Consider the following 22,481-nt stretch of genomic DNA (forward strand, 5'->3'; position numbering starts at 1 on the left):
CTTTCAACTCAAAACCACGTCCCCTATTATCTACTCTTCCAAATAGTTGGAAGGGGTTTGGTATAGTATTCAGGTTTCATAGAATGTGAGATAGTTCAGTTTCTTCCTGGAATATATCCCTGCAGCATGGGTCTGTGTGTTCAAGCACACAAATCTAGTGAGATAGCTGTTTCTGCTAAGGCAAAAAGGAGCATTACCTGTTTAGACAGTTTTGGCTGTCAGCAGAAGGGGTGATTTTGTCCCAGGTGGATGATCATAACATTAGACAGGTCAAAGCTCTGGGTCAGAGTGGACTTCAAAAGTGAAGCCATATAGTTCAGCTAAAGCTGGGTCAGCTGCAAGACGACAAACAGCATTTTGATGGCACCCTCAGCTTGGCAAACCCAAGCTGCAGGCCTGCACAGGTGTGAAAACGTTAAGCTGCAAGCTCTTGGGAAGTGTTTCTCCTTGCAACCGCTAGACGGGGAATTATTACAGCTTGGCTGTCATCACCAGTGTGAAAAGTAGGTGTGATATTTCCTGGTTCAATTAAGTAGGAACCTTCGCCGAATGAGTCCATTCCATTTTAAGTGCTTTCCCTTTCCTTTGCAAAGTGGTGACACGGAAACAATGCAATCTACTGCTGTGAAATGACAGCTTACTCCAGCCCTTCCGTAACAGAAGCCCTTGAGGCTCACACCAAGGGAGCTTGATTAGGTTAGTAATCACTGCAGCACATAGAAAGCATTTATACCCTGAGACACGTTGTAAATAAAGACTTATGCTGGTTCTGCCTTTAAAGCCATGGAGATTTAAGCAATATGGCTTTTTTCCAGCACCGAGGGAGGAGAAACTGAGGCAGTAAAATCCTGAAAGCCAGCAATTATTCAAGAGGGGATGCTGAAAGCACTTGAGAGCTCAAAGCTTGCGATATTTTACCTAGAGTTTGTAGCATGGGGACTAAAGGACAGGATTTTCATTAAACCCAAGAGCTCTTAGGGGCACAAACTGTATTTTTCTCAAGTGATGCTGACAGTCCCATTCAAGTTCTCTCCAAGAGCTGTTTGTGCTCTTGGTGCCTCACTGCCCACCACCTGCTGCAATGAGGGATCTGCAGGTATTCTCCAAGTGGGGGGGAGGGACTGAGGTCTTCCGTACTTTTCTCCTTTGGCAGCCACTGCACTTAAGATGACCACTAATTAATAATTTATCTAATTACTCATCTGTCAAAACCCAAGAAATCACAGGAGTCCCTTCCTCTGCAGCCAGGAAATTGGGAAACACAAATATGACACAATTACTTTAAATTACCAAAAATATTATTTTTATGGAAGAATACTTAAAATTTGACTTATTCCAGACATGAAGCAGCGAGAGACACATAGTGAGATTATAGGGGAGTTTCAACGACCGAGGTTCACCCATGGCCTTCGGACAGCAGAAATAATTCTGCTCCCAGCTTCACAGTGGTTTGTATACTTTCATCTCACATACTGATCCCTCTGCTTGGACTTTGGAGATTCAGTCACCCCAGTTAGCACACTATTAGGACAACTCTACTACCTGCCATTTTATCCCGGCTATAGCCATAAATGACTGTTCTGTGTCTATATGTATCTGTAGATCACATACAGATCTGAATGTACAACACAGCTCCACCCAGACTCCTATCAGAAGACAAACTCAATCACAGCAATAAAAAGTGCAATATAACTCAACGTTTTCTACTTGTTCCCAAGTGAAATATCTTAGCATCCCCTGGCACATCCCTCCTCATGCACTTGCCTCGCCCCCCAAAGCTGTGAAAGATGCTTGTTTTGCTGAGTCCAAGTCTCCTTTGGGTCTTCAAGGCTCTTCTATCTGTTCTTTCAGTGAGATTAATAAATACTATAGACACTTAACTTCTGCAGGGCCCATCACAGGAGCCCCAGTGTCCCTCTAAAACGTTTCATTTTGGTTTCTTGCCATCCTTTCTTTTGGAACACACAACTGCCAGCAGACCAGTAACGCCTACGTGCCTTGCAATCAGTGTCTGTTCTTCAACCCGCAGCACTGTGCTTTTATTTGATTGTTTCCTCTCCCCAATGGTTTTGCATTTGAGCTCTATCTGGTGCATCTTGACTGTGTGTAGCAAGTCTCAGTGCCCAGCCCAGCTGGGTAAGTCCTCAAGCAGGTCAAGACATCACCATGTCCCAGCGCTGACTCATGGCTGTGCTCTCACAAGGGTTGATGACGAGTTCTTTGGTGCTCTCGTTTGTGTCCCCAATGGTCTCAGTGTCCAAACAGAAGCGTGAAGCTATGTGCTCAAGGTGTGACCCAACTTTACCCCATTGCTGCTGAAAGACACATGAGAGAAAAAACAGGGGTGAACAAACTTCCTCCTCCTCAATATGCTTTTACTATGCTGGTTCAGCATCCAGAGACAGTTGTCACTAAGACTTTTTGGCCTGACACAGGGAAGCACAGGGCTGCCCAGCCTATGCCAAGCAGACGACATGCTGAGCCCTCCTCCCATCTGCAGCACTCATTTAAGCTCAGCCTTTGCTTGGTGTTAGAAAGATAATGTATTACTAATGGTTTTTTCTCCAGGTCACTGGTTCAAATGCCAGCTCAATGATTAACTGCACAGAGACGTTAGCCTCTGCTGGCTGACTGGCGGCCCATGTGGACTAAATTGCCAGTTTCAGTTTGACTTCTGCGGATAAGTATCCAGATCACCACCTGCACTAATAGACATCCTTATCAACACACTCATTTAAGAGGCAAAGGGCTGAACAGGCTAAAGTCTGTGCTCCCAGATTGACTGTACTTCCCTGAAGTTAGAGCACATCCCAGTGATTTGATGTGCAGTGATTTTATGCTGCAGGAAAGGAAAGAGCATAGAAGGTCAGTGAAGGGGCTCACCTGCTTGTTGTCGCTTTCTTTGCAAGGTGACAGGAGCACTGGGGAGCCAGGGAACAGGGTATACACAGACAAGCACAACTGCTGCTGACGGACTTGATGGTTGTATGTGTATGTCCATTCCTTCAAAGAGAAATAAAAGAGAAAAAGGAGATGAGAAATCAAGGTTGATTTTTGGTATTCCTCAGCCTGGAAAGCAAACGCTATGGCCTGGATCCTTCCTCTTCTGAAACCAATCAGAAAAATTATTGGCTTCAAGAGGCTCCAGGATATGTCACTAGGGATGCTCCAAGCCTCTCTAAATCTGCAGCTGTATGCAACTGGCATATTACCATACCAAAGCAAATGTCCCTGAAAGTAGCTAGAAGAAAACTGTTCACAAGGTAAAGGTAGACAGAACTGGGCTATGGTTAGGGAGCATGGCAAAACAGAAAAGGAAATAGTACTAACCACACAAGATGCAATCACTTTTATTCCAGGGAAGGGCAGTAGGAATGATTTGTGGATGGCACAAGGAGACAGTAGGTAACATACAGCAGATATCTGCAATTCCTCAGGATTCTGTTCCCAAATGTCACAAATCTTATGGGTAAAGTTCCCCTTTATGTCAAAAGAGTGGGACCTGCAAGAGTCTGCTTCAGGCACTGCTTATAGGCACCCCTAATTGAAGCCCAGGTTCTTAGCCACCTAGAAGGGACAACATATTTTTCGCACAGCAGACCCAGATCTACAAGGACTTCACACTGTGCTCCTTGCATCGTATGCTTCTTAGCCTATTTCTCCCCACCAGCTAATAGAAATTGAGCCTGTCTTTCTGAACAGCCTGCCCACAGGTTTCTCAGCAAGAGCTGCCCAAGATTTCCACATAAAACGAGCATTCGTTTTCAGAGCCACATTCTGCAACTCAGGGGCCTTTTGGCAACTACTTCTTCTTTGTCAGATGGAACAGAGTTCACCTGATCCTATAGAGAAGGCATTCCAGACATCCCAACTGTGCACACTGTCAGTCTGTAAAACCATGCCAAATTAGTCCTGCATCTGTGAAGAACCAAGCCTTAAGGGGTGAATTCCAACACCTGCTCTTGGCATCCATGATACTACAACCTGCTTGGAAAACTGTTTTACATTTTTAACCAATTGCTCATCATTTAGTTCGGAACAGGACTTGGTTATGGGTATTCACCTGTGTTTGTGAGGCTCTTCAGCACCAGCAACTTGTACCTGTGTTAGATTTCTCAGATAATTCAAGGAGTGGATTCCCTGGCCTCTATAACCTCGCTTCAGAGGCATCTTACAGAGAACTGCTTCTCTCCATGCTTAATCCCAGGCCAGGCTCTGCCCATGCCATCCCATTACTCATCCTGTCTCAAGGAAGGACCATCCTCTCATTCAACATGGGCTCCATGGGATAGACGGGATGGTTTAACCACTCCTCCTGAGCTCTTCATCCTGAGAAGCCGGCCTACTAAGCTAGACATATACATCAGCTCAACATCAGACATTGGATCTCCCACCCTTGCCCCCAGGCCGTCCTGCTGCTCTTTTATCTAAACTGACAGATTTCCACAAAACTCTTCTATTTTGACAGAAGGGTTTTTTATGGAAGTCAGTCCTGCTGAAAAATGTTCCATCCACTTCTAATCACATCTTGTCACTTTTCAGCCCAAAATGAAAGCCAGAGAAAATAATGTTTAAAATTAAGAAAGTAGAGGATGGTGGGGGGGATGGGGTATGTGGGGAAGATACTCAAATACTGAAGTGGTGGCAGAGCAAGGAGTAAGAGGGTGCGCTGGGAAAGCTGAGCTACCAGCTGCACACCACAGCCAGCAATCCTCTGCAGCCTCAGCTGACTCTAACCCGCATCTGAGGCATGCAGCTCTTTTTCTAGGCTTTAGCATCATTCGAGCAGGCACCTGTCACTGCTATTCTGCATCATTCAGAAATGAGGAAATTATTGCAAAGTGTGACCTTTGGCTTGGCACGGCAGCCCCCAGGCCTAGCAAGAAGCAGCCTGATGTGAGCCCTAAGAAAACACCTTTTTTACTTCAGCAAAGTTGCCCTTGCAAAACATGATGACCTGCTCTCATTAGCTCTCTTCTCTTGCTGTTGGTATTAGGGATGTAAAGTCAAGTGGAAGCAAGCATATCACTGCATATTCAACTATTTCATGGCATCCCCAAAGAAGCAAGTGATTGTTATCCTCCCTGCTTTATAAATGGGAACAGTGAGAGAATGCTCTGACATGCCCCAGATCACAGTGGGAGCCCAAAGCAAAGGCAGATCCTCAGTGTCCCACCCCAGTGACCCCACTGCAAGGCACACACGCCTGCTCTTGGCTCTAACATTTCCTAGAATATGGTTTGGAGAACACATACTGATTCACACAGCTTTTTCTTGTCTCAGTCAGACTGAAAAAAAAAAAACACCACAAGATCATCCTCATTAAATTCTCAATAGTTTAATGGGCAATCTAACACTGAGAGAACACAGACTATGAAGTTATAAATACCATTGCAATTCAGTGCATTTTGAAAGAAATTAGGCTGAAAGATGAAAGGAAATTATAGTTCTCTTTGTCTTCCTCTGATCTCTGCAGATGGGCAGCAGCAGGATCTCAGCTCAGACTAGCACAGAAGTAGGTGGTCGAGCCTATATTGGGGCTTCTGCCCTAAATCCATGCTGCTGCCCAGTGCCTCCAGCAAAGTGAGGTGAATTACCAAGGTTGAACAGCACACCCTCTCAGGAAAGGCAGAAGGGTGACCCTCCAACAGAGATTTAGTAAGCTGAGGGAATCACCTTGGATCTGCCACAGAATCACTGAATTATAGGGGTTCAAAGGGGTCACTAGAGATCGTCAAGTCCAAGCCTACAGCTAAGGCAGGTTCCCTATAGCAGGAAGGCACTGTCTCAAGGGACTGTGACAAGGAAGTCCCAGCTCTAATCATCTAATCAACCCTCGCATGCTTTACCTGACCGACTATCCAAATGGCCAACAAAAAAATGCAGGAGGAAAGTATTTTCCTCTTCTTCTTCGTAGACAGTTGAGACACAAAGAGATTAAATGACTGCCCCACCACCTACAGGAAGCCCATAGCTCCACATAGCATGACACTCCAGCCTTCTCACCTGTGCTGTTGCTGATGTGCCTTTGCTGGTGATACAAGGATTTAAGCTCAGGATGGGCAGCTCTTGGTCTTCAGACTTGTGTGACTCCAGGCAGCTCTGCCTTTGCCTGATCATCCCAGTCTGATATAGCAGTTCCTCAGGAATCCTGTGGGAACAGTGTGAAAACAACAGCCCTACTCCTGGCAAATAGTGTGCTCCAAGGGAATGGGATGAGGAGGGTGTTGCTGTACCATTCACCTTCAGATAAGGACTGGTGAGATCTAATTCAGCAACAAACCACTACAAGTAGTGCACAGCCAGGAAAACTGCAGAAGCAGCTTTCAGAGATGGATGATCAGCCTTTGACAGGGGAATAATAAATAACTGTGCAAAGCAAACAGAGGAGCAAGGAATGGACTGCGAGCAAGCTGATGGTCAGCTTTCAGCTTGCAGGAGCAGGCAACTGCATAACAAATGGTTGCATAGTGCTGGCATTCCTTTTCAATGCTGCCACACAATGCCACACTTGGCAAAAAAAAAGAAGAAAGCCAGATAACAGCAGTAAATAATTCTCACACTGTGAGTGTGCATTCAGCCATTGCACCAGTGGGTCCCGGGGAGCAGCTCCAAAAATGGTGCACCCTTTCTACATCTCCCGACTACTAGAATGGGTGCAATGGTTTCTGGACTACTGTGGGGGACTGAAATAAATCTGCACAAAAGCAGCTGTGGAAGTGTGTATTAAGGAAAGCATCAGGCTAAGAGTAAGCCAGAGTCACCCAAATACGTGTTATCAACTCCTGGCATGGACAGTCTGATAATAGTGAGGTCTTGCACCATGGAAATCCATAGCTAAGAATGCTTATGGAAAGCAGAATCACAAACAAAAGACATTACATCATGAATAGGCAGTGTTGAAAACTAAGACAAAATTCACAATGCCCTGCTGCAAAGCCCAAGGGAGGACGTGGGGTGTCTGAGTCTGGGCAAGAGGGAGGTGTGGGACTGGAGGGAATGAGAACTTCTTGGGGTAGCAGGAATGGGGCTTCCTGCTGGAGATTGGAGGTTCATACCGAAGTTCAGGGTAAACATTCTCCAGGTACCACTTGAAGCTGTGGCATTTCAGCCTCTTCCGCAGCTCTACTCTGCTCTGAATGCTGTGAAGGTACAATGAAGATCATGAGGATGAAACTCAAGGCCCCAAAAATCCAACAGATATGCACAGGCAGCAAACAGTCCTCTGCATGAGCTTGGTTGGCCACTTTGATCTCTGTCTCTTTGGAGATCTCACTTGGTAAAATGCCATGATGACGTACTGCCATTTTAACAAGGAACCTGAAGTTTAGGCAGTGAAAAAGACTGTGGAGAAGCACAGCTATTTTAAAAATGATTAGTAACCAATGTACGTTATCTACTATACACAATGAAAGCATTAATTTAATATAGTAATGTGCTAGGAATTTAATATATGCTATTATAAATTACTCTTAGTTTATAGAACTACAGAAGGCCTTGATTCACAGGAGCACTTAAATACAGCTTTCAGTCACTAGAAGTTAATCACATGGCAATATGTCTTATGTTAATTGGGGCTAGACTTCTGCTGCTGAGGTATTACACCGCAGAGAGTGATGTTTCCCAAACTTCAGCTCTTCTTTTGGGCCAGCTGAAGCTCTTATGGAGCTGGTATGAATTCAAGTACCTTCCTTTTGCACATATGAATTACCAGTTTATAGCTTTAATCACTCTGCTCATTAGCTTCTGCCTACCACTAGTATTTAATTGAGCATTACTGCAGAAACAACATGGGCAGGTTTCCTGCAGCAGGGAGGACACTTACTTTCCATAAGGCCTCCCCTGGGCTGCGGGCCGGGCAGCATAGTAGTACTGTTTGAATTCATCCATCCACACCTCTGCAGTGCGCTTGGTGTTTCTGAAGGAGGCAATGAAAGACAGGTGATGACAAGGAAGTTTCTGAGGTGATGCCCACACTGTCTAATAGCCATCAACTCTTCCAACATGCTCTCAACTTTGTCTTTGGCTTCATGCAAACCACCTCTCCAGCCCTCACTACCAGAGAAGTTCCCCCTCCTCCCCATTTCTCCAGGCACCAAATCTAAGATGCCGCATTTTGGGTGAGGAATTCACCATCTCAAGCTTCACTGGATGTCTTGCATACTCGCTCAGCTGAAGAGTCCCCGTCCTGCCCCGAACACTGCTGGAAATATTGTATTAGGTGTAACTGGGAGGTGGTGTTTGCAGTCCTCCCACACTGCTGTCATAAGCAAAGCATGGGTGAGCTGCAGAGGGACTGGAACAGTGGCAACCCTGCTGCAACACCCTAAGTCCTCATAAATCTGGTTGGCTCAGTGAAATACCAGGAAACTGACTCTAAAAGGAACATCTGGTGTGTAAGTGCATACGAAAACAGTTTATCCAGGAAGCAATGCTGCATTATGTCTGAGTGTCCCCAGTGTTCTACTCTGTCCTTTACTTAAGCAACAGCCTTCATCCTTGAGCTCCAAAAGAGGAAATCCTTCCCGTCTTAACCAACTGCTTCCCTTACCTGCTTCCCCCAGGATTTTTGTCTACCTCAGCCACTCATTTCACCACTGCATTCAGTCCGTGTTCCTGAGTGTGAGGTCAGGTCCCCTTCAGCTGGGAGGTGCAGCCCATCATGTTCCTACTCAATCTGTCTGCTCCTTGCTGAGAGGCACCGGGAGCCATATTTTCTGGTTCAGCTAAGTCACGCTCAGCTTCAGGATAAGGTCACTGGGTGCTGACAGACATGGTTGGCAGCCTGATTTCAGGGCATTATAAATGTTTTCTTATGACCTTAGCTTCTAAAGCATTTGCTACCGCTGTAGTTAGGGCTTGGAGAGCTGCAGAGCCTGTCCCTTCATTTCTGTGGTGATGAAAGGCACCGCGTCAGTGTCCTACTTCTGTCATGTTCTCAACACTCTAGAAATCCTAAGGGAGACAGCTGTACCAGCTCACTATGGCTCATGAGATTCCTGCCCATGGGTATTGCACATTTTTTTCACTCAAACTTTCCTCCCCACCTCCCTGCAAGGCAGCAGCTTATTATTCCTCACAGAAATGAAGCAAACCCCAAACACCCACTTGATGTATGTATTGGCGTTCCCCTCTGGAAAGACGTAGGGATGTTTCTTCCGGAAGACGTGTCCGACACGGCTGCAGGGGATGATTTCCAGGCTACCTCCACACATCCACACACGGAAGGAGATTTCTACAAGAGAGACAGCTTCAGCATTTTATGTTTCCGTCATAGAACTGTTAAGATTGGAAAAGACCACTAAGATCACCACATCCAACAGCTGACCCACCCCCTTCATGCCCTTTGACTACATCTCTTATTGCCACATCTCCACAGTTCTTGTACACCTTCATGGACGATGACTTGACTTCTGCAGTGCCCACATTAGTGCAGCTTCCCTTCATGGGGCTGCCAATATTACTGGAGAGGCCATGAATTCTGCGCATTAACGATGACAGAGGTGGGTCATTATCTTTATGACTCTAAGGCTGGTTGTACAAAGTGAACAGCACTGAGTATACATCACCTGCCCCCAGAAGAGCAGGAGCTCTCCCTGCCCAGCACATATGTTAATGTTGCAGATTAACAAGATGCACAGGTCTGCAGGAGCAGAAGTAGTGACAAATAGGATTATTCAAAAAATCTGGACAAATTGTCAGCATGGGTAGCATCTCCTGGTGTCCCCAAGCTTCTCCCTGGCTGTTCAGTGTGGCCCTTCTGGAGGACACCTTGCTTGTGGCATGATCAACACCGAAAGTTACAGGGCTCTTGGCAGGGAGCTGGATGAGATCCCAGCTGCGAGGTGGCACAGGCAGCAGAACGGCAGCTCTACAGGGTCCGTCTGGTCCCAGCAGCTGGGAAGCTATGAATCTGCAGCTGTATCATCAGTCATACTTAGAACCAGCATAGAGAAGAAATGAAATAAAAAGGCTTCTGCAGCTCTGTATATCCTGTTTTGTGATCTGTTGGCAGTACAGAGCTATATGTAGAAAGTGTCGGCTTCAAAGCCATGAGTTCCTTTTCACCACGTGAAGCCACATAGGATGAGCGATAAACATGCATACGGAGCATTGGATATACTGCTGGGATTGAGATTCCTGGAGAGAACTGCTGACATCCTAGGGAGCTGGCTGCTGTTGGAGACCAGCAACAAGCAGAGTTGTGTAGGGGGTCAGAGGCAGCACATCTTTACATCTATGGTTCTCTTCCTGGATGCTATTTTTGGGCTATCGACCCAGCGGAGGAGGCAAGAGGGCTGCAGTCAGTTCCTGCTTGGTTTCCTTAGAGGAGCAGATGCTTTGGGTCAGACCTGTGGCAATACACCCACTCGCAGAGAGAAAGGATGAGGAAGAGCAAACTGACTGAGCAATGAGATATAAATAAATAAAATATGCTGGAGGAAAAAGGTGTGTGAAGCAAACAACAGTGCCAGGCAGCGGGTGGGAGAACGCAAAGCGGCAGCATCTGTTCCCTTGGATGGCTGACAGCACTGCTATATGTGTTAAGAAAGAAGATTTTGCCTTCCTTGCTAGCTGTACTCCCCAGAGGTGTGAGCTATTAAAGCCAGATTTGGATCTGCCTCTCTGACATCAAGTGTCTCCTCCTCCTCTCAGAGGCAGTCTTATTGCTCTGATCTGCAGCACTGCTGCAGCTGCAAAGTCAGAACAGTCTTGCCTGACCCAGCTGTTAGCAATCCAGGATAAGGAGCCATGATACCCTGACACCAGTCTGCATTGTGTTCTTAGAGTTACTGGTGCAGGCACTCTGCAAATTCAGGGAGGTACCGATGCCTTGATTCATGGCTTTGAAGTGCTATCTATCATCAGACATCAGAATAAGACGCATCTTAGCTTTATTCTTGAAAAAAATAGGATCAGGAAGAAACAAGGGAGTATGTGTGGAGAGCTCTCATCTGCTGGTAACGCTGAAGCTGAAAACTCTGTGGTTCAGGATATTTCCCTATAGAAAAATCAAAGGAGCATGGAAGGCAGGGAATCCCATGCACCAAGCAGCTCCTCACTTCTCACCATTCATGGTTGTAGATCTCTTACCCATCTGAGACGGCAAGCTATGAATGTGAGGGAAACCATGCAGAGCACTCAAAGCAAAGCCCCAGCTAACATCGTCACCTGGCATGACTCTGGAAGTAGAACCAACCCTGAAAGAGTGAGAGGAAGAAGGGTGACTCACCAAAGTTCTCCCCGCCCCAGATGTCCATGGCGTTGTCATACTTCCCCAGATGGTTGAACCAGGCTTTATCAATCACAAACAGTCCCCCAGCAATGATGGGAGTCCTGCAGGGTTGGGGAAGCAAGAGGAGTGTCTGGATGAACAGAAGAAGCTCTTCCTTTTGCCTCTTATTCCATCATCATCTGTGCATTTCCTTCTTACCAAATGAGAACAATAAACCTCAGAAAGCATCAGAGCCTTTCTTTCAGCTGCCTTGGTATTTTGCTGTCAATCATAAATTGCCTGGCATTTAATGACTGGCTAATGCACCCATCAGCACAACTCCTACAAGCCCGAAGTTCACAGCCCTGATTGCAGGCTTCAGCATCAGAAATGCACTTAACGCTTGGGGGGTTATTCACATGATGGTACTCTCACAGGCTTTTTTTTTTTTTGCCTGCACCAGCCCATTAAGAGCACAATTCCAGAGGGGAGGGAAGGACAGAGTCAGCTCAGAAGGGCTTTTTAAAAGCCACTGCTAGCTGTTTGGTCTGTATTTCAAAGCAGGACTATTTTTTACTCTTTGGATGAGCTAAGAAAAGCTGTGCTGAGATGGCACAGGGGAGGAGGGGAGGGCAGACCCAGAAGAGACTTGTCCTTTGCTGGGACAAGCCCCATCCCCACATGCTCATCTCATGGGACACAGCCACAGGCACTCAGGATGCCTTAGTGCAGGCTGCTGCACTGAGGAAGTCTCTGTAGTATCCTGCATGGGCAAAGCAAGCAGAGCTATGCTCTCCTATGAGCTTCCTGGAGCCCTGAGCATCCCAGCTCCAGATCTCCACTCTGCCATACACCACAGCACTTCACAGCTGGGGATATAGGCACTAGGGCTCCATGTGGGACAAGACGCCTGTCGTGACCCACATTCCTCTTTTCCCCCCTTGACTTACTTAATGGGTTTTGTAGGATCAAGTCGTTTGGCTTTCTGCTCTGGGGAAAGCTGCTCCCATTTGAAATGCAGGCTCCAGTCAAAACCTAAAACCAGTGCAGAGAAATACCTTAGGGAAATTAGAAATGGCATGGACTAGGAAGCAATTCAATCCCTTAGGCTACAGAATCTGTGTTGGATGAAATATTTTCTCCACTTTTAAATGTCTCAAGCCAATGGAGATAGAACTCTTGGGAGAGGAGTCCAATGAGTAATGTATTTTATACTGCATATGAAAGAGAAACAACACTTCGCATTACAGTTGCAAAGTCAAGCGCACCAAAAGCAGTAACAGCCAGAATTAAATCTGCTGTTGAAACCTTGCTCTTAGAAGGCATCCTAGTCCCCCCCATGCACACAGATGCACACTGTCATGGATATTGCACGCTACAAATAGCACAAGCATACTAATAAGTGCTACAGTCTCATCCTCTGCTTGTTGCCTAGAAATCCACCATTTCCTCAGTATCTGGGCTTTCAGTGCTGCAAAGGGTGGTTTTGAAATGACCCTTTATCCTGCCTGATTTCTTTTTCCACGGTAGCAAACAATAATCCTCACGCCATCTCTAAGCCAGCCTGAAAATGACACAGAGAGCACTGAAGAGTGCAGATACACATTGAGGAGGATAGCTGGAACCCACAGCACAGCTCAGAGCCACACTCATACTATGGGACAGAGTCTGTGGTGCTCACTCACCGCCTCTGAGATCTGAGGAAGCTGCCACATAGGCAAAAGTGTCCAAGTTGATGATGTCAATAACAGGGCTGACCACCCGTGTGGGGTCCTGGAAAGCAGAAACAAAAGGAGCTGTGACTTCAGATCACACCATTCAGCAACTGGCCAATGGATGGCCCAGAGTTTTGGATCCACCAAGCAGATGGAAACTTCAGTGGTTATTTTGGTGTTTTTGTGGCTTGTTACGGACCTGTGCCCATCACTGCCTCCTCTGCCACTGTCACACCAGCTCAAGCCAGGAATTAATGGTAGCAGAGGAGCTTCAGGACATGCCACCAAGAGAGGGTGAACAGTGGGCACCTGGGCAGAGACATGGCCAGAAAAGCCTCTGCAGGATGCAAACCCCTGTCTGCCTTTTACACATTCACTGACGTATTCCCCTTTCACATCCCTTAAGTACACCTTGCTGAATTTCAAAAGTCAGTTAACAAATGGGCATTTGAAATGAGAGAGAAAAAAAAACAACACAACTGGCCAAGCAACATAATCACTCTGTGAGTAATCATAGGAAATTTCTGAACGTACACATTACAGGGATACAGTTGTAGTTCTGCCAGAGGTGTGAAAGGGTTAAAAAAACACACAAAACAACAACACAAGAACAACTGCAAGTTATTTTAAATAGTTGGTGGTGATTTAATTAACATCTTCTTATGGGCAAAGAAATTATACAAACAGTTATGAACAAAAACAGCTACAGGAGGAAGACTGACAGCTTCGGCTGGTCTCTTATCTCCCTTTTCCTTTTCAAAAACCCCAAACTCCAATTATACCTCAAACTTCAAGCTCTCACCCTCACCAGATCAAAACGTTTTTCACAGCTGTGCGAAGGAAAGCATCTGAGCACACACAGCTTTGCTCTCACTCTCTGAAAAGGCTTTGTTTTAGAAATTGCCCTAACAGAAAGCACTCGAGTGCAGCTAGAAGCAGCAGCAACCAAATGCCAAGAGCTGTGCTGGGGACTTAGAATCACAGTACCGTGAATGACAGAATTACTTGGGTTTGAAGGGACGTTAAAACCCACCCAGCCCCAAACCCTGCCATGGGCAGGGCTGCCCCCAGCATCCCAGGCTGCCCAGGACCCATCCAACCTGGCCAGCCCATGCAAGGCAAACAACCTACCAAAGCAATGAAGTTTGCTGCACCCACACACTGCGTGAAGGAACTCCAGCCCAGAGAGAAGCCACTCACACCCAAGAGAAATTAAATAATCAGAGCTTTTTAAGTTGTCCTTGTCCACCCATGTGCCAATACAGGCCATGGTGTGGAGGAACAATGAGTGGTCCCCACCTCAGCAAGGACACTCTGCCCATCTTACTGGTTCCTGATCAGCACACAGCTCAGCTAAAATCCCTTCATTGCAGCGTACTGTGACACTGCTCAGCACACCCTTCATGTTGGTTGAAGGCAGGGTAAGGCTTTAAACAAAGAGGATGGAAGGAGAATAGCAATTACTGTATGCACAGCACTGGGGACGGACTGTATCTGGTCATTTAAAAATTCCACCTCAAGCAACTTACTAGTGAGCACTTCTAATGAGCCCATGTTCACTCCCAGTTTCAGTTCCACTCCTACTCAATTACACAGCACAACCTCTTACAAGAAAATCCCCTTAACCTTCTGACTGCCTAAAATACTGCAAAGGTTTGACTTTCAGCCCTCTCCATGACTCACTTTCCCTGCCATATAACGAGGACATTTATATTTGCTCACATTCCATGAAGGTGTCTCTGATCCTCAAACAAAAAGCACTGTGTGCTCAGGAGCACAGTGCTGCTGCTGTTATTTATGTGGAGCTGAACACCAGATCTTAACATAGGTAGCTCCAAACCTTCTGGTTTTCACTTGCTCTACAGTTTAGGATATGCTGCCATAGGATATTGTCTCCCAGCTCTATAGCAGCCACCCATTCCTTACAATGGTCAACAAAAAGAGCGAGAAGAGAGAGTAAGGTAGGTAAGGTTGCCCTTTATCTGCCTCCTCTACCCTAGGAGAGCATCAGGCTGTGGGAGCTGGAAGCGGGAGGTCACCATCCACAGCTTCATCCCATCGATGTTAGCAAATCTAGTTTTGAGGTATGCTCATTGATTCATACCATAAAAACACCGTAGGCTCAATAATTATAGCTTTAGCCACGTTATTCAGTTGAAATGTGACGTTAATGGCTTCAGATATATTTGTTCCCTCAGTATAAACAAAAGAGATGTGCCCACACATTCACAGTCATATACTCACAAACATGTTTCTGCAAAAGAGCCATAGCTGCTGTGGTTTCTTTGGACATACACCATGCTGAGCACAGACCCACACACCTCTGGAGCAGGTATGTGCCCCTCTCTGCCCACCCCTTCCTTTTCACTAGCTCTTGGGCCTTCTCTCTCCTCTTTGCACAAGAAAGAAAAAGCAAAGCAACTCTCAGGGTGACTGGTGATGGGGAGAGCATTGGCTCGAAGTGGTTACTACTGGCTTACTTGAAACTCTATAGCCAAGCTGACTCATCCTATCTGGGACATGGCAAGAAACTGCTCCTGTAAGAAGGCTAATCCTCATCGCATCAGGGACCTGTCTCTTGGGCACAGCCTGAAGGTGGCAGCAGTAACATGTCATACAGCCCATTGATCACTACTTAACCCTGATGGCAAGGACAGGTGCAGCAGGGTTGGGCAGGAGGAAAGCAAGGACCTGTTGCCCTCATCCTGCTGCATCTATAAGCAATTAAAAAGCAAACAAGCAGGACTAAACAGAAGCAAAGCACCCTTTCAGAAATACTTTCCATGTTGGCTGTCATACCACAATGGCACCACTGCTACTGTGATACATCTGAATCCCTGTAGAGAAGATGCATATGGTATCTAGATCCACCCACCCCACAAAGCTATGTGGGAAAGCTGGTTTTCAAGTTGGGTTTCACAGCTCATGCTCTTGAAATTCCACAGGAGTTGTTACCAATAACACAAAAATACCATTTTCATTCCATTACGATTTACCTGCAGCATTGATGGGACAGCCTTCTAACTGATGTTGGGACCTGCTCTGTGCTATGGGTGCCAGCAACACCAACAACCTTTGCCCAACAATGGGCCCTAACCTGGTGCTGTTCAGGTTTCTCCAGAACCCAGTGCCTTGGCTTCCTTTTTTTCTTCATCCCGTTGCTCCTCAGCTGCCCCTACATCAACACCGTTCACTAACTGTAAAATTACTGAATAGCTAATACGAGCAATCAGGAGCAAGAGATGGAGTAGCAGTAGAGAAACAAGACACAGCAAAGGGACATGACCATCCATCCATGCCACAGCTAGAGGTTTCCTCACACCCTGCCATGCCCCAGGCTGCCAGCACAGGACTCATGCTGACTTGAGTGACAAGGCACCACTGAGCCTCCTCATGCACATCCAGCTAGCACTGCTGTCTCAGTGAAAGGCGACTGTCATTGTCTGCTCTGAAATCAGCAGAATTTAAATCCTATTAAATCAATTTATTAGTGCTTAATTTGCATGAAATTAAATTCGGCCCCTATTCAAGGAGCCGTCACTCCTTTAAATCATTGGCACTGAGCATTTTTACACAAGCCTAATTAAAAACCCTGCTGGAGCCCTGCCCAACTATTCCCCTTTCAAGGCTCAACCCATGCTTGCGAAGTCACAGTGCTACTGCCCCAGGAGACACCCCATCCCACCTGACCACATGTACTCCCACCTGCCTGCTGGCTGGAAAAAGACCTGGAAAGGTTACTTGGCACCCCAAATGCTCCTTGTTTTCTTATTCAGATGCCTGCACACAGTTGGACAGAGTTGGGTGGTGATGGCCATTTGGAGAGAAGAGGGAATGGACATCCGCTAAGGGTGGCTCTGGTTCCTTGGGACACTCACCTCCTTGATCCTCTGCAACAGCGGGAGCAGCCAGTCCTTATTCACCTCACAGTGACTGTCCAGGAAGGTCAGGACTCCTGCTTGAGCCACATCTGCCCCTTGAATGCGGGACCGGATCAGACCTGTTCAGGGACACACCACATCAGCTTCCTCCAAGGTGGCTGGGCAGTATCCTCACATAGTCTTCTGGAGGCTCCTTACACACCCTGAGGGCTCTGACCCACCTAAATCCCATTCAGATAAAATATGGTTCAGGTTCATCACCCCCTTTCCAGCATCACAAGCCATGCCAGCCATTTCCCAGTGTCACCAAAGCAAATAAAAAGTTCCACTTGCATCAATAATTTATGGCATTTATGCCAAACCTTACATTGTGTAACTGTTCCAGGGCAAAGCAGACCTTGAAATACTCCCATAAACTCTCGCAGATGAAAAATCTAATGTAAATGTACGCTAATGGGGAATTGGCCAGGAAGAACAGCCATGAAATCTTCAAAAGACAGAAGGAAACCTAAAGTCTTTCCCCTACTCATCACCAGCTCACATGTGGTGGGACCAATTCCACAGTAGGACCATGGTTTACAATGCCCCTAATCCCTGTTAAGCCCCATACACAGCTCTTAGTGAGGGGATGAGAGTGGGATCATTTTGAGGCCAGAATTGTACCTCTCTTGGATTACCAATTTGGGAACTGCTGACCTGCAGCAAAATGGGAACATCTTTTTTGCCAAGGAAAGAGGACCTACTCTCCAGGTGCTAAAAGACTTCTTGGCTCAACAGGACCCTGAATGCACGGTCCTTAGAAGCTGGACTGCTACATGAGTTTGAGAGGAAAGAGTGAATAAAAGAGGGAGATCAGAAAATCCATTATTGTCCATATAAATTTCAGACTAGTCTCTTCGGCAAGATCACTGCCAAGATCACCTCCAGGTCTGTCTAGTGCCAAGGAAGACCATGCAAGCATACAAGCATGTACTCCAGTCACACAGGAGGGGAAGATGGAAAGGAGAAGCAGGCTCAAAAGGTTGCCAGCAGTAGCCCAGTAGGACATACATTCATCCTCCACACAGCCCTTTTCTATCTTTAAAATATAATTAATTACTTTTTGTTGTTGTTGTTGTTTTAAGTTCCCGCAGAAGCAGCAGGAGCAGTTCTCATCTCTTTCATTAGTGCAAACATCTTTAAAAAGAAGTCTGGAGGGTTTGTTTTGCCTGTTCTAATTTTCTGGGTAATAAGCTACAGCCGAACCATCTCAGATATCTTAACAGACCTATTTTTTTCAGGGAGAGAGGGGTAAAATCCATACCAATCCCAGCCCTCTCTCATGTCTCCTATTACTAGTGCTTTGCCCTGTCCTCTCCATCTGCTGGAATAGCCGCCCTCCCTGCCCACCTGCTCCATCACTCTCTCTCACCTCCCAAAGTCTGGATTCCTCACCACCTCATGGGTTCAGGATGCTGGCCCTTACCTTCACGCTGTCTGTTCCGCAGGCACTTCACCTTGGGTAGCTTGGCCAACAGGCGGCAGTCATCAGCTTTGGAAGCACAGAGGGAAGCAACATCACCCATCAGCACTCAGGTGGTCACAAAAATGGCCCCTAAAACCTGAGCAGCAGTTCCAGCAAGCCCCAAGACCAACCAGACCTGTGGCCCTTTGATCCCATCTGCAGCTGCCTTCATCGTTCCTTGGCCAACTTTCCATTAGCAGGGGAGAAGACGACTGAGCAGGAGTTGGGCTGGGTACATGGGCAGGAACACTCAGCTCAGCACTCTGAACTCACACCCCACGCATGCTCCTCCAAATGCGTTTTTCCTACTCCAGCAATCTTTTTTTTTTGTTTTGCAGATACATCATCATACCAGTATCCCCCACAACTTACACACAGAGCTGAGGTTATCTGCATGTAGCTAAAGAGTAAAGGCAGCAGAGGTTTGCTACATCTATACAGTGGAAGCTTGATGGGGATAGTGGGAATTCACATGCATGTGCCATCTGCATGTTGAGCAACCACGTCCCTGTGAACGACAGCTCAAAGAGTTGGACTCCATGACCTTTGTGGGTCCCTTCCAACTCAGAATATTCTGAGAGGCTGACAATGGTAAGAAATTAGTCACAATTGGACACGAGATAAAAGCACCTGTTGCTTGGAGTGGATTGGAGGGAAAACTGACCACGTGTTTATATCATGTTATGCAAATACATACATTTTATGTAAATGTATGCAAAACATATACTAGGAGACTCAGACTATCACAGGAAAGAAGGGGCCAGATGCAAGACAGTTGAGAAGAGCTGACTTCATGCAGCAAAGAGTTCCCAGACTTGCCCAGCCCAGTCTCCAATCTGCTGGAGTGGCTCTCAAGCTCACCACAAACAATGCTGGCCACTGTTTTGCTGATTGCCAGGCAAGGCTGGGAAGAGAGACAGCCAGTAAATGAGTCTGAAATCTGCTCCTAACATCCTCCAAGGTGGTACCAATTTAGCCACAGACCACTCAATCAAGATGTAACGCTTTATCCTTTTCATGCCTAAGACTTTTTTTTATGGGCACTTACTTTGCACCAAGGTCTTTCATTTGCTTGCACGCCAAATTCTTTAGCTGAAGACAACCAGGGTCATTCCCTGAGAGCTCACACAGCCTCAGCTATGGACTTCTGCTAGAGATTAGACCTATTGATTTTCGCCCTATTAACCAGCAGGAAGCAGCAAGAGGATGTGGGCTGTGTCATATACAGCACTATAGGTAAGGCATTTCAGAAATTGGCAGCTCATGCAGAAAATCCTATTCCACTCCTGTTTATAGCAGAGAAAAATCAATCAGGAACTTCTTGCCACCTACATAAACATGCACAGAATATATGCTGGGGGGCCAGGCTGTCATGGGGAAGATGGAGGGAGCAGATGCATGCCCAAGTGCCAAGAACCCAAAATTGCTCCTGGCTGCTGCTGAAAGCCAGATTGAGTGTGTACCTTCAGCACAGCACAGCTAGGTATGGATCAGATTCACATCTACTCGGCATAAAAATGATTTTGCTTTTCCAGTATTATTATCCTTAGAACAAATTTGATCGTATGGGATTTGAATTTTCCACATAGCAGCAGAGACGTGGGGCAACAAGATTTCCTATGCACACCTACAGAGCTTTAAATTTCCTTTCTTCTCAACAAACTCTCTCCCCTCTCACTGAAAATGTGGACCTCACACAACCCCTTTCAGCTGAGCAGCCCACTTCTAACAGGGGGTCACTTACGATCGTCGCTGAAGTCATCCACCAGTATGATTTCATGGATGAGGTGCACTGGGGTGCGGTTCATCACACTAGAAGACAAAGGGAGAAAATCTGTGGCAGTGTTTGACCGACTCATCAGCCCAGTAGATGGGAAAGAAAAGCCTGGGAACCAGTCTTTGCAAAAACGGCCAGATTTATGTTTTTAGGAAGAGTATACAAGAGAAGACCCAGAAACTGGTCTCTGCTTCAGTAACCTGCAATGCCAAGCTATCAGCTGCTCACAGGTTGATCCAACAGCTGAGCATCTGATATTCTTGGGAAACAGGTGGGATTAACTCTTATCACCATTGTGAGCAGAGGACAGCAGCCCAGAACACCTGGAGGAAGAGGCTTCTTCATGCATGTTGCACCAAATTTTCTTTCCATCATCTTTACGTCTCTCCTTGGGTTAATTACATGGTGCCCATTGCCAGCCAGGCCAACACAGAGAAAATGAGCAGCAGCTGAAGGAGCTGGGATTGTTTGGTCTGGAGAGGAGGAGGTTCAGGGGAGACCTCGTTGCACTCTACAACTTCCTGAAGGGAGGTTGTGATGAGGAGGGGTTTGGCCTCTTCTCCCAGGCAACAAACAGGACCCGAGGAAATGGCCACAAGTTGTACCAGAGGAGGTTTAGATTAGACATAAGGATAAACGTTTTCCCTCAGAGAGTGGTCAGGCACTGGAATGGCTGCCCAGGGAGGTGGTGGAATCGCCGTCCCTGGCAGTGTTCAAGAGTCATTAAGGTTGTAAAAGACCTCTAAGATCATCTGGTCCAACCATCAACCCATTGCCACCATGTCCGTTAATTCCCACCTTTCAGATGTTTCTCAAATTAAGGTTGGATGGGAGGGGCAAAGAAACCTAGGGTATACAGAGCCAGTTAGACGTGCTGTTCCCACCTGTCAAGTGTGTTTTAATTATTATTATTAATAGGTTTGTTATTAAATAATAATAAAAATGCCCATACTTGACAGCTGAGTTCAGCAAATTACCACAGCTGAGAGTCAGTAAGGGAGAAACAGGAGAGCAATATCATGCTCAGTGGAATAGTTAACAAGTGCTGATTGCCTGGAAACCTAACTTGGTGAAACCTGCAGGAAAAAAAAGTAGCAGCCTTGTTAAAAAAAAAAAAAAAGCCAGCAAAGAGCCTGCTGAGAGTGGGAGCAGGGAGGCAGCAAGCAGCATCCAAAGCCAGCATCCACCCAGCCTCCTTGTGCAGCCTCGGCTGCCAGAAGTGCAATGCAGGGCTGAACTCTACAGACAGGGGGTGCCTATAAGGATAAGTCAATGAAAGCCACTACACTGGGCTGTATTTGCAGATCTGGGCACTTAGCAGTGATGCCTTGGAAAAATTACCCCAAGGTACCCACTATGGAAAATGAACCAGAAAGGACAGCTTTCAAGGAGTGCCTCCAGCCTGGGACAAACCCTGCTCTTCAGTCAGGTTGCCACCCCATACACTGGAGCATGTGCCCCTAATGCTGTGCACCACACCTTCAGCAGCGGTGGTCACCGCTGTATCCCATCTGGGCATCTTGAGCTCACCTTGGGGCTCCCTGCCTAAAACTAAGGTTTCACAGCTGAAGGCTTTGCCATTGACCACCACCTGGTTTTATTTTTCAAGCAGTCTCCATAAAGGGTGCCACAAGTATGGTGGGATCTCCTCCAGTTAACTGCAGGCATCTAAAATTCGGGAATACAGCAAGTTTACCTCTTAGTCACAGAGGACATCTTCCAAGCATGGATCACCCCAGCTTAAATTAGTCAAGTTGAGGCCTCTGTTTTCCCCTGCGTGAATATCCCCCTCCAATTGATTTGGAGGAGTGAAACCATCCTAAAGCCCTACTGAAGAAAGCTCTAAAGAGTGTGTTCCAGAGATCTATCACAGCTTTAAGGGACCTGATGTTCACTGATTTCTGTGGGCTTTGGGCTCATTACCACCCTTGCCAATCTGTCCAAAGCCATCTGCAAGCCCCAAATGGCTTTCCAGCAAAGCCAAATTTACCTCTCCAACACATTTTCTACCTTATTCAGGACACTGAATCCTTCATATTTTTGATGTTAAGGGAATTTTCTAAAGACCGTCTACAAAGCATCTTTAAAAATTTAATACCAGCTTTTCTACTTCATGGAACTTTGCTTAGCTTTGGTTTTGTTGTTACTGTTATTCTGTATTTTATCTTCTTTTGTGTGTGTGTGTTTGTGCACTTTCTTTTTCTTCTGCATTTATATAGGTAAAATCCCAAGATAATATTATAGTGCTTTGAAGTCCTTCCGTTATTTATAGATTTTCTTCTCCTTGAAATCAAACGTAGGTAGATTTGCTGCAGTGATGGACATTTTCTAGCAAATCAAAACAGCTTTTAAGTTCTGTGGAGCTCCAGAGCACAATACTTTCTTTCTT

General features: G+C 46.4%; 1 protein-coding gene across 5 annotated transcripts in view; it reads right to left on the minus strand.

Annotated features, from left to right (window-relative positions):
- Positions 1-1,280: 1,280 nt before the first annotated feature.
- The window catches only part of GALNT14 (polypeptide N-acetylgalactosaminyltransferase 14), a 60,319-nt gene continuing 39,118 nt past the window's right edge, over positions 1,281-22,481 (minus strand). For 2 of the 5 annotated variants that reach the window (XM_015856897.3, XM_085542722.1), the window contains 12 exons: positions 20,060-20,127; positions 18,277-18,342; positions 16,809-16,930; positions 12,901-12,988; positions 12,166-12,250; positions 11,234-11,337; positions 9,109-9,235; positions 7,826-7,918; positions 7,059-7,142; positions 6,007-6,151; positions 2,884-3,003; positions 1,281-2,312 (listed from right to left, as the gene is read on the minus strand). In XM_015856897.3, coding sequence (XP_015712383.1) covers positions 2,154-2,312; positions 2,884-3,003; positions 6,007-6,151; positions 7,059-7,142; positions 7,826-7,918; positions 9,109-9,235; positions 11,234-11,337; positions 12,166-12,250; positions 12,901-12,988; positions 16,809-16,930; positions 18,277-18,342; positions 20,060-20,127 — 1,261 coding nt within the window. In that variant the 3' untranslated portion in view covers positions 1,281-2,153. The other 3 variants (XM_015856895.3, XM_085542721.1, XM_015856893.3) reach the window with 2 other exon arrangements.

The sequence above is a fragment of the Coturnix japonica genome, chromosome 3, assembly GCF_054131305.1.
Source record: "Coturnix japonica strain WE chromosome 3, WE-NBRP24, whole genome shotgun sequence".
Classification (NCBI taxonomy): Eukaryota; Metazoa; Chordata; class Aves; order Galliformes; family Phasianidae; genus Coturnix; species Coturnix japonica.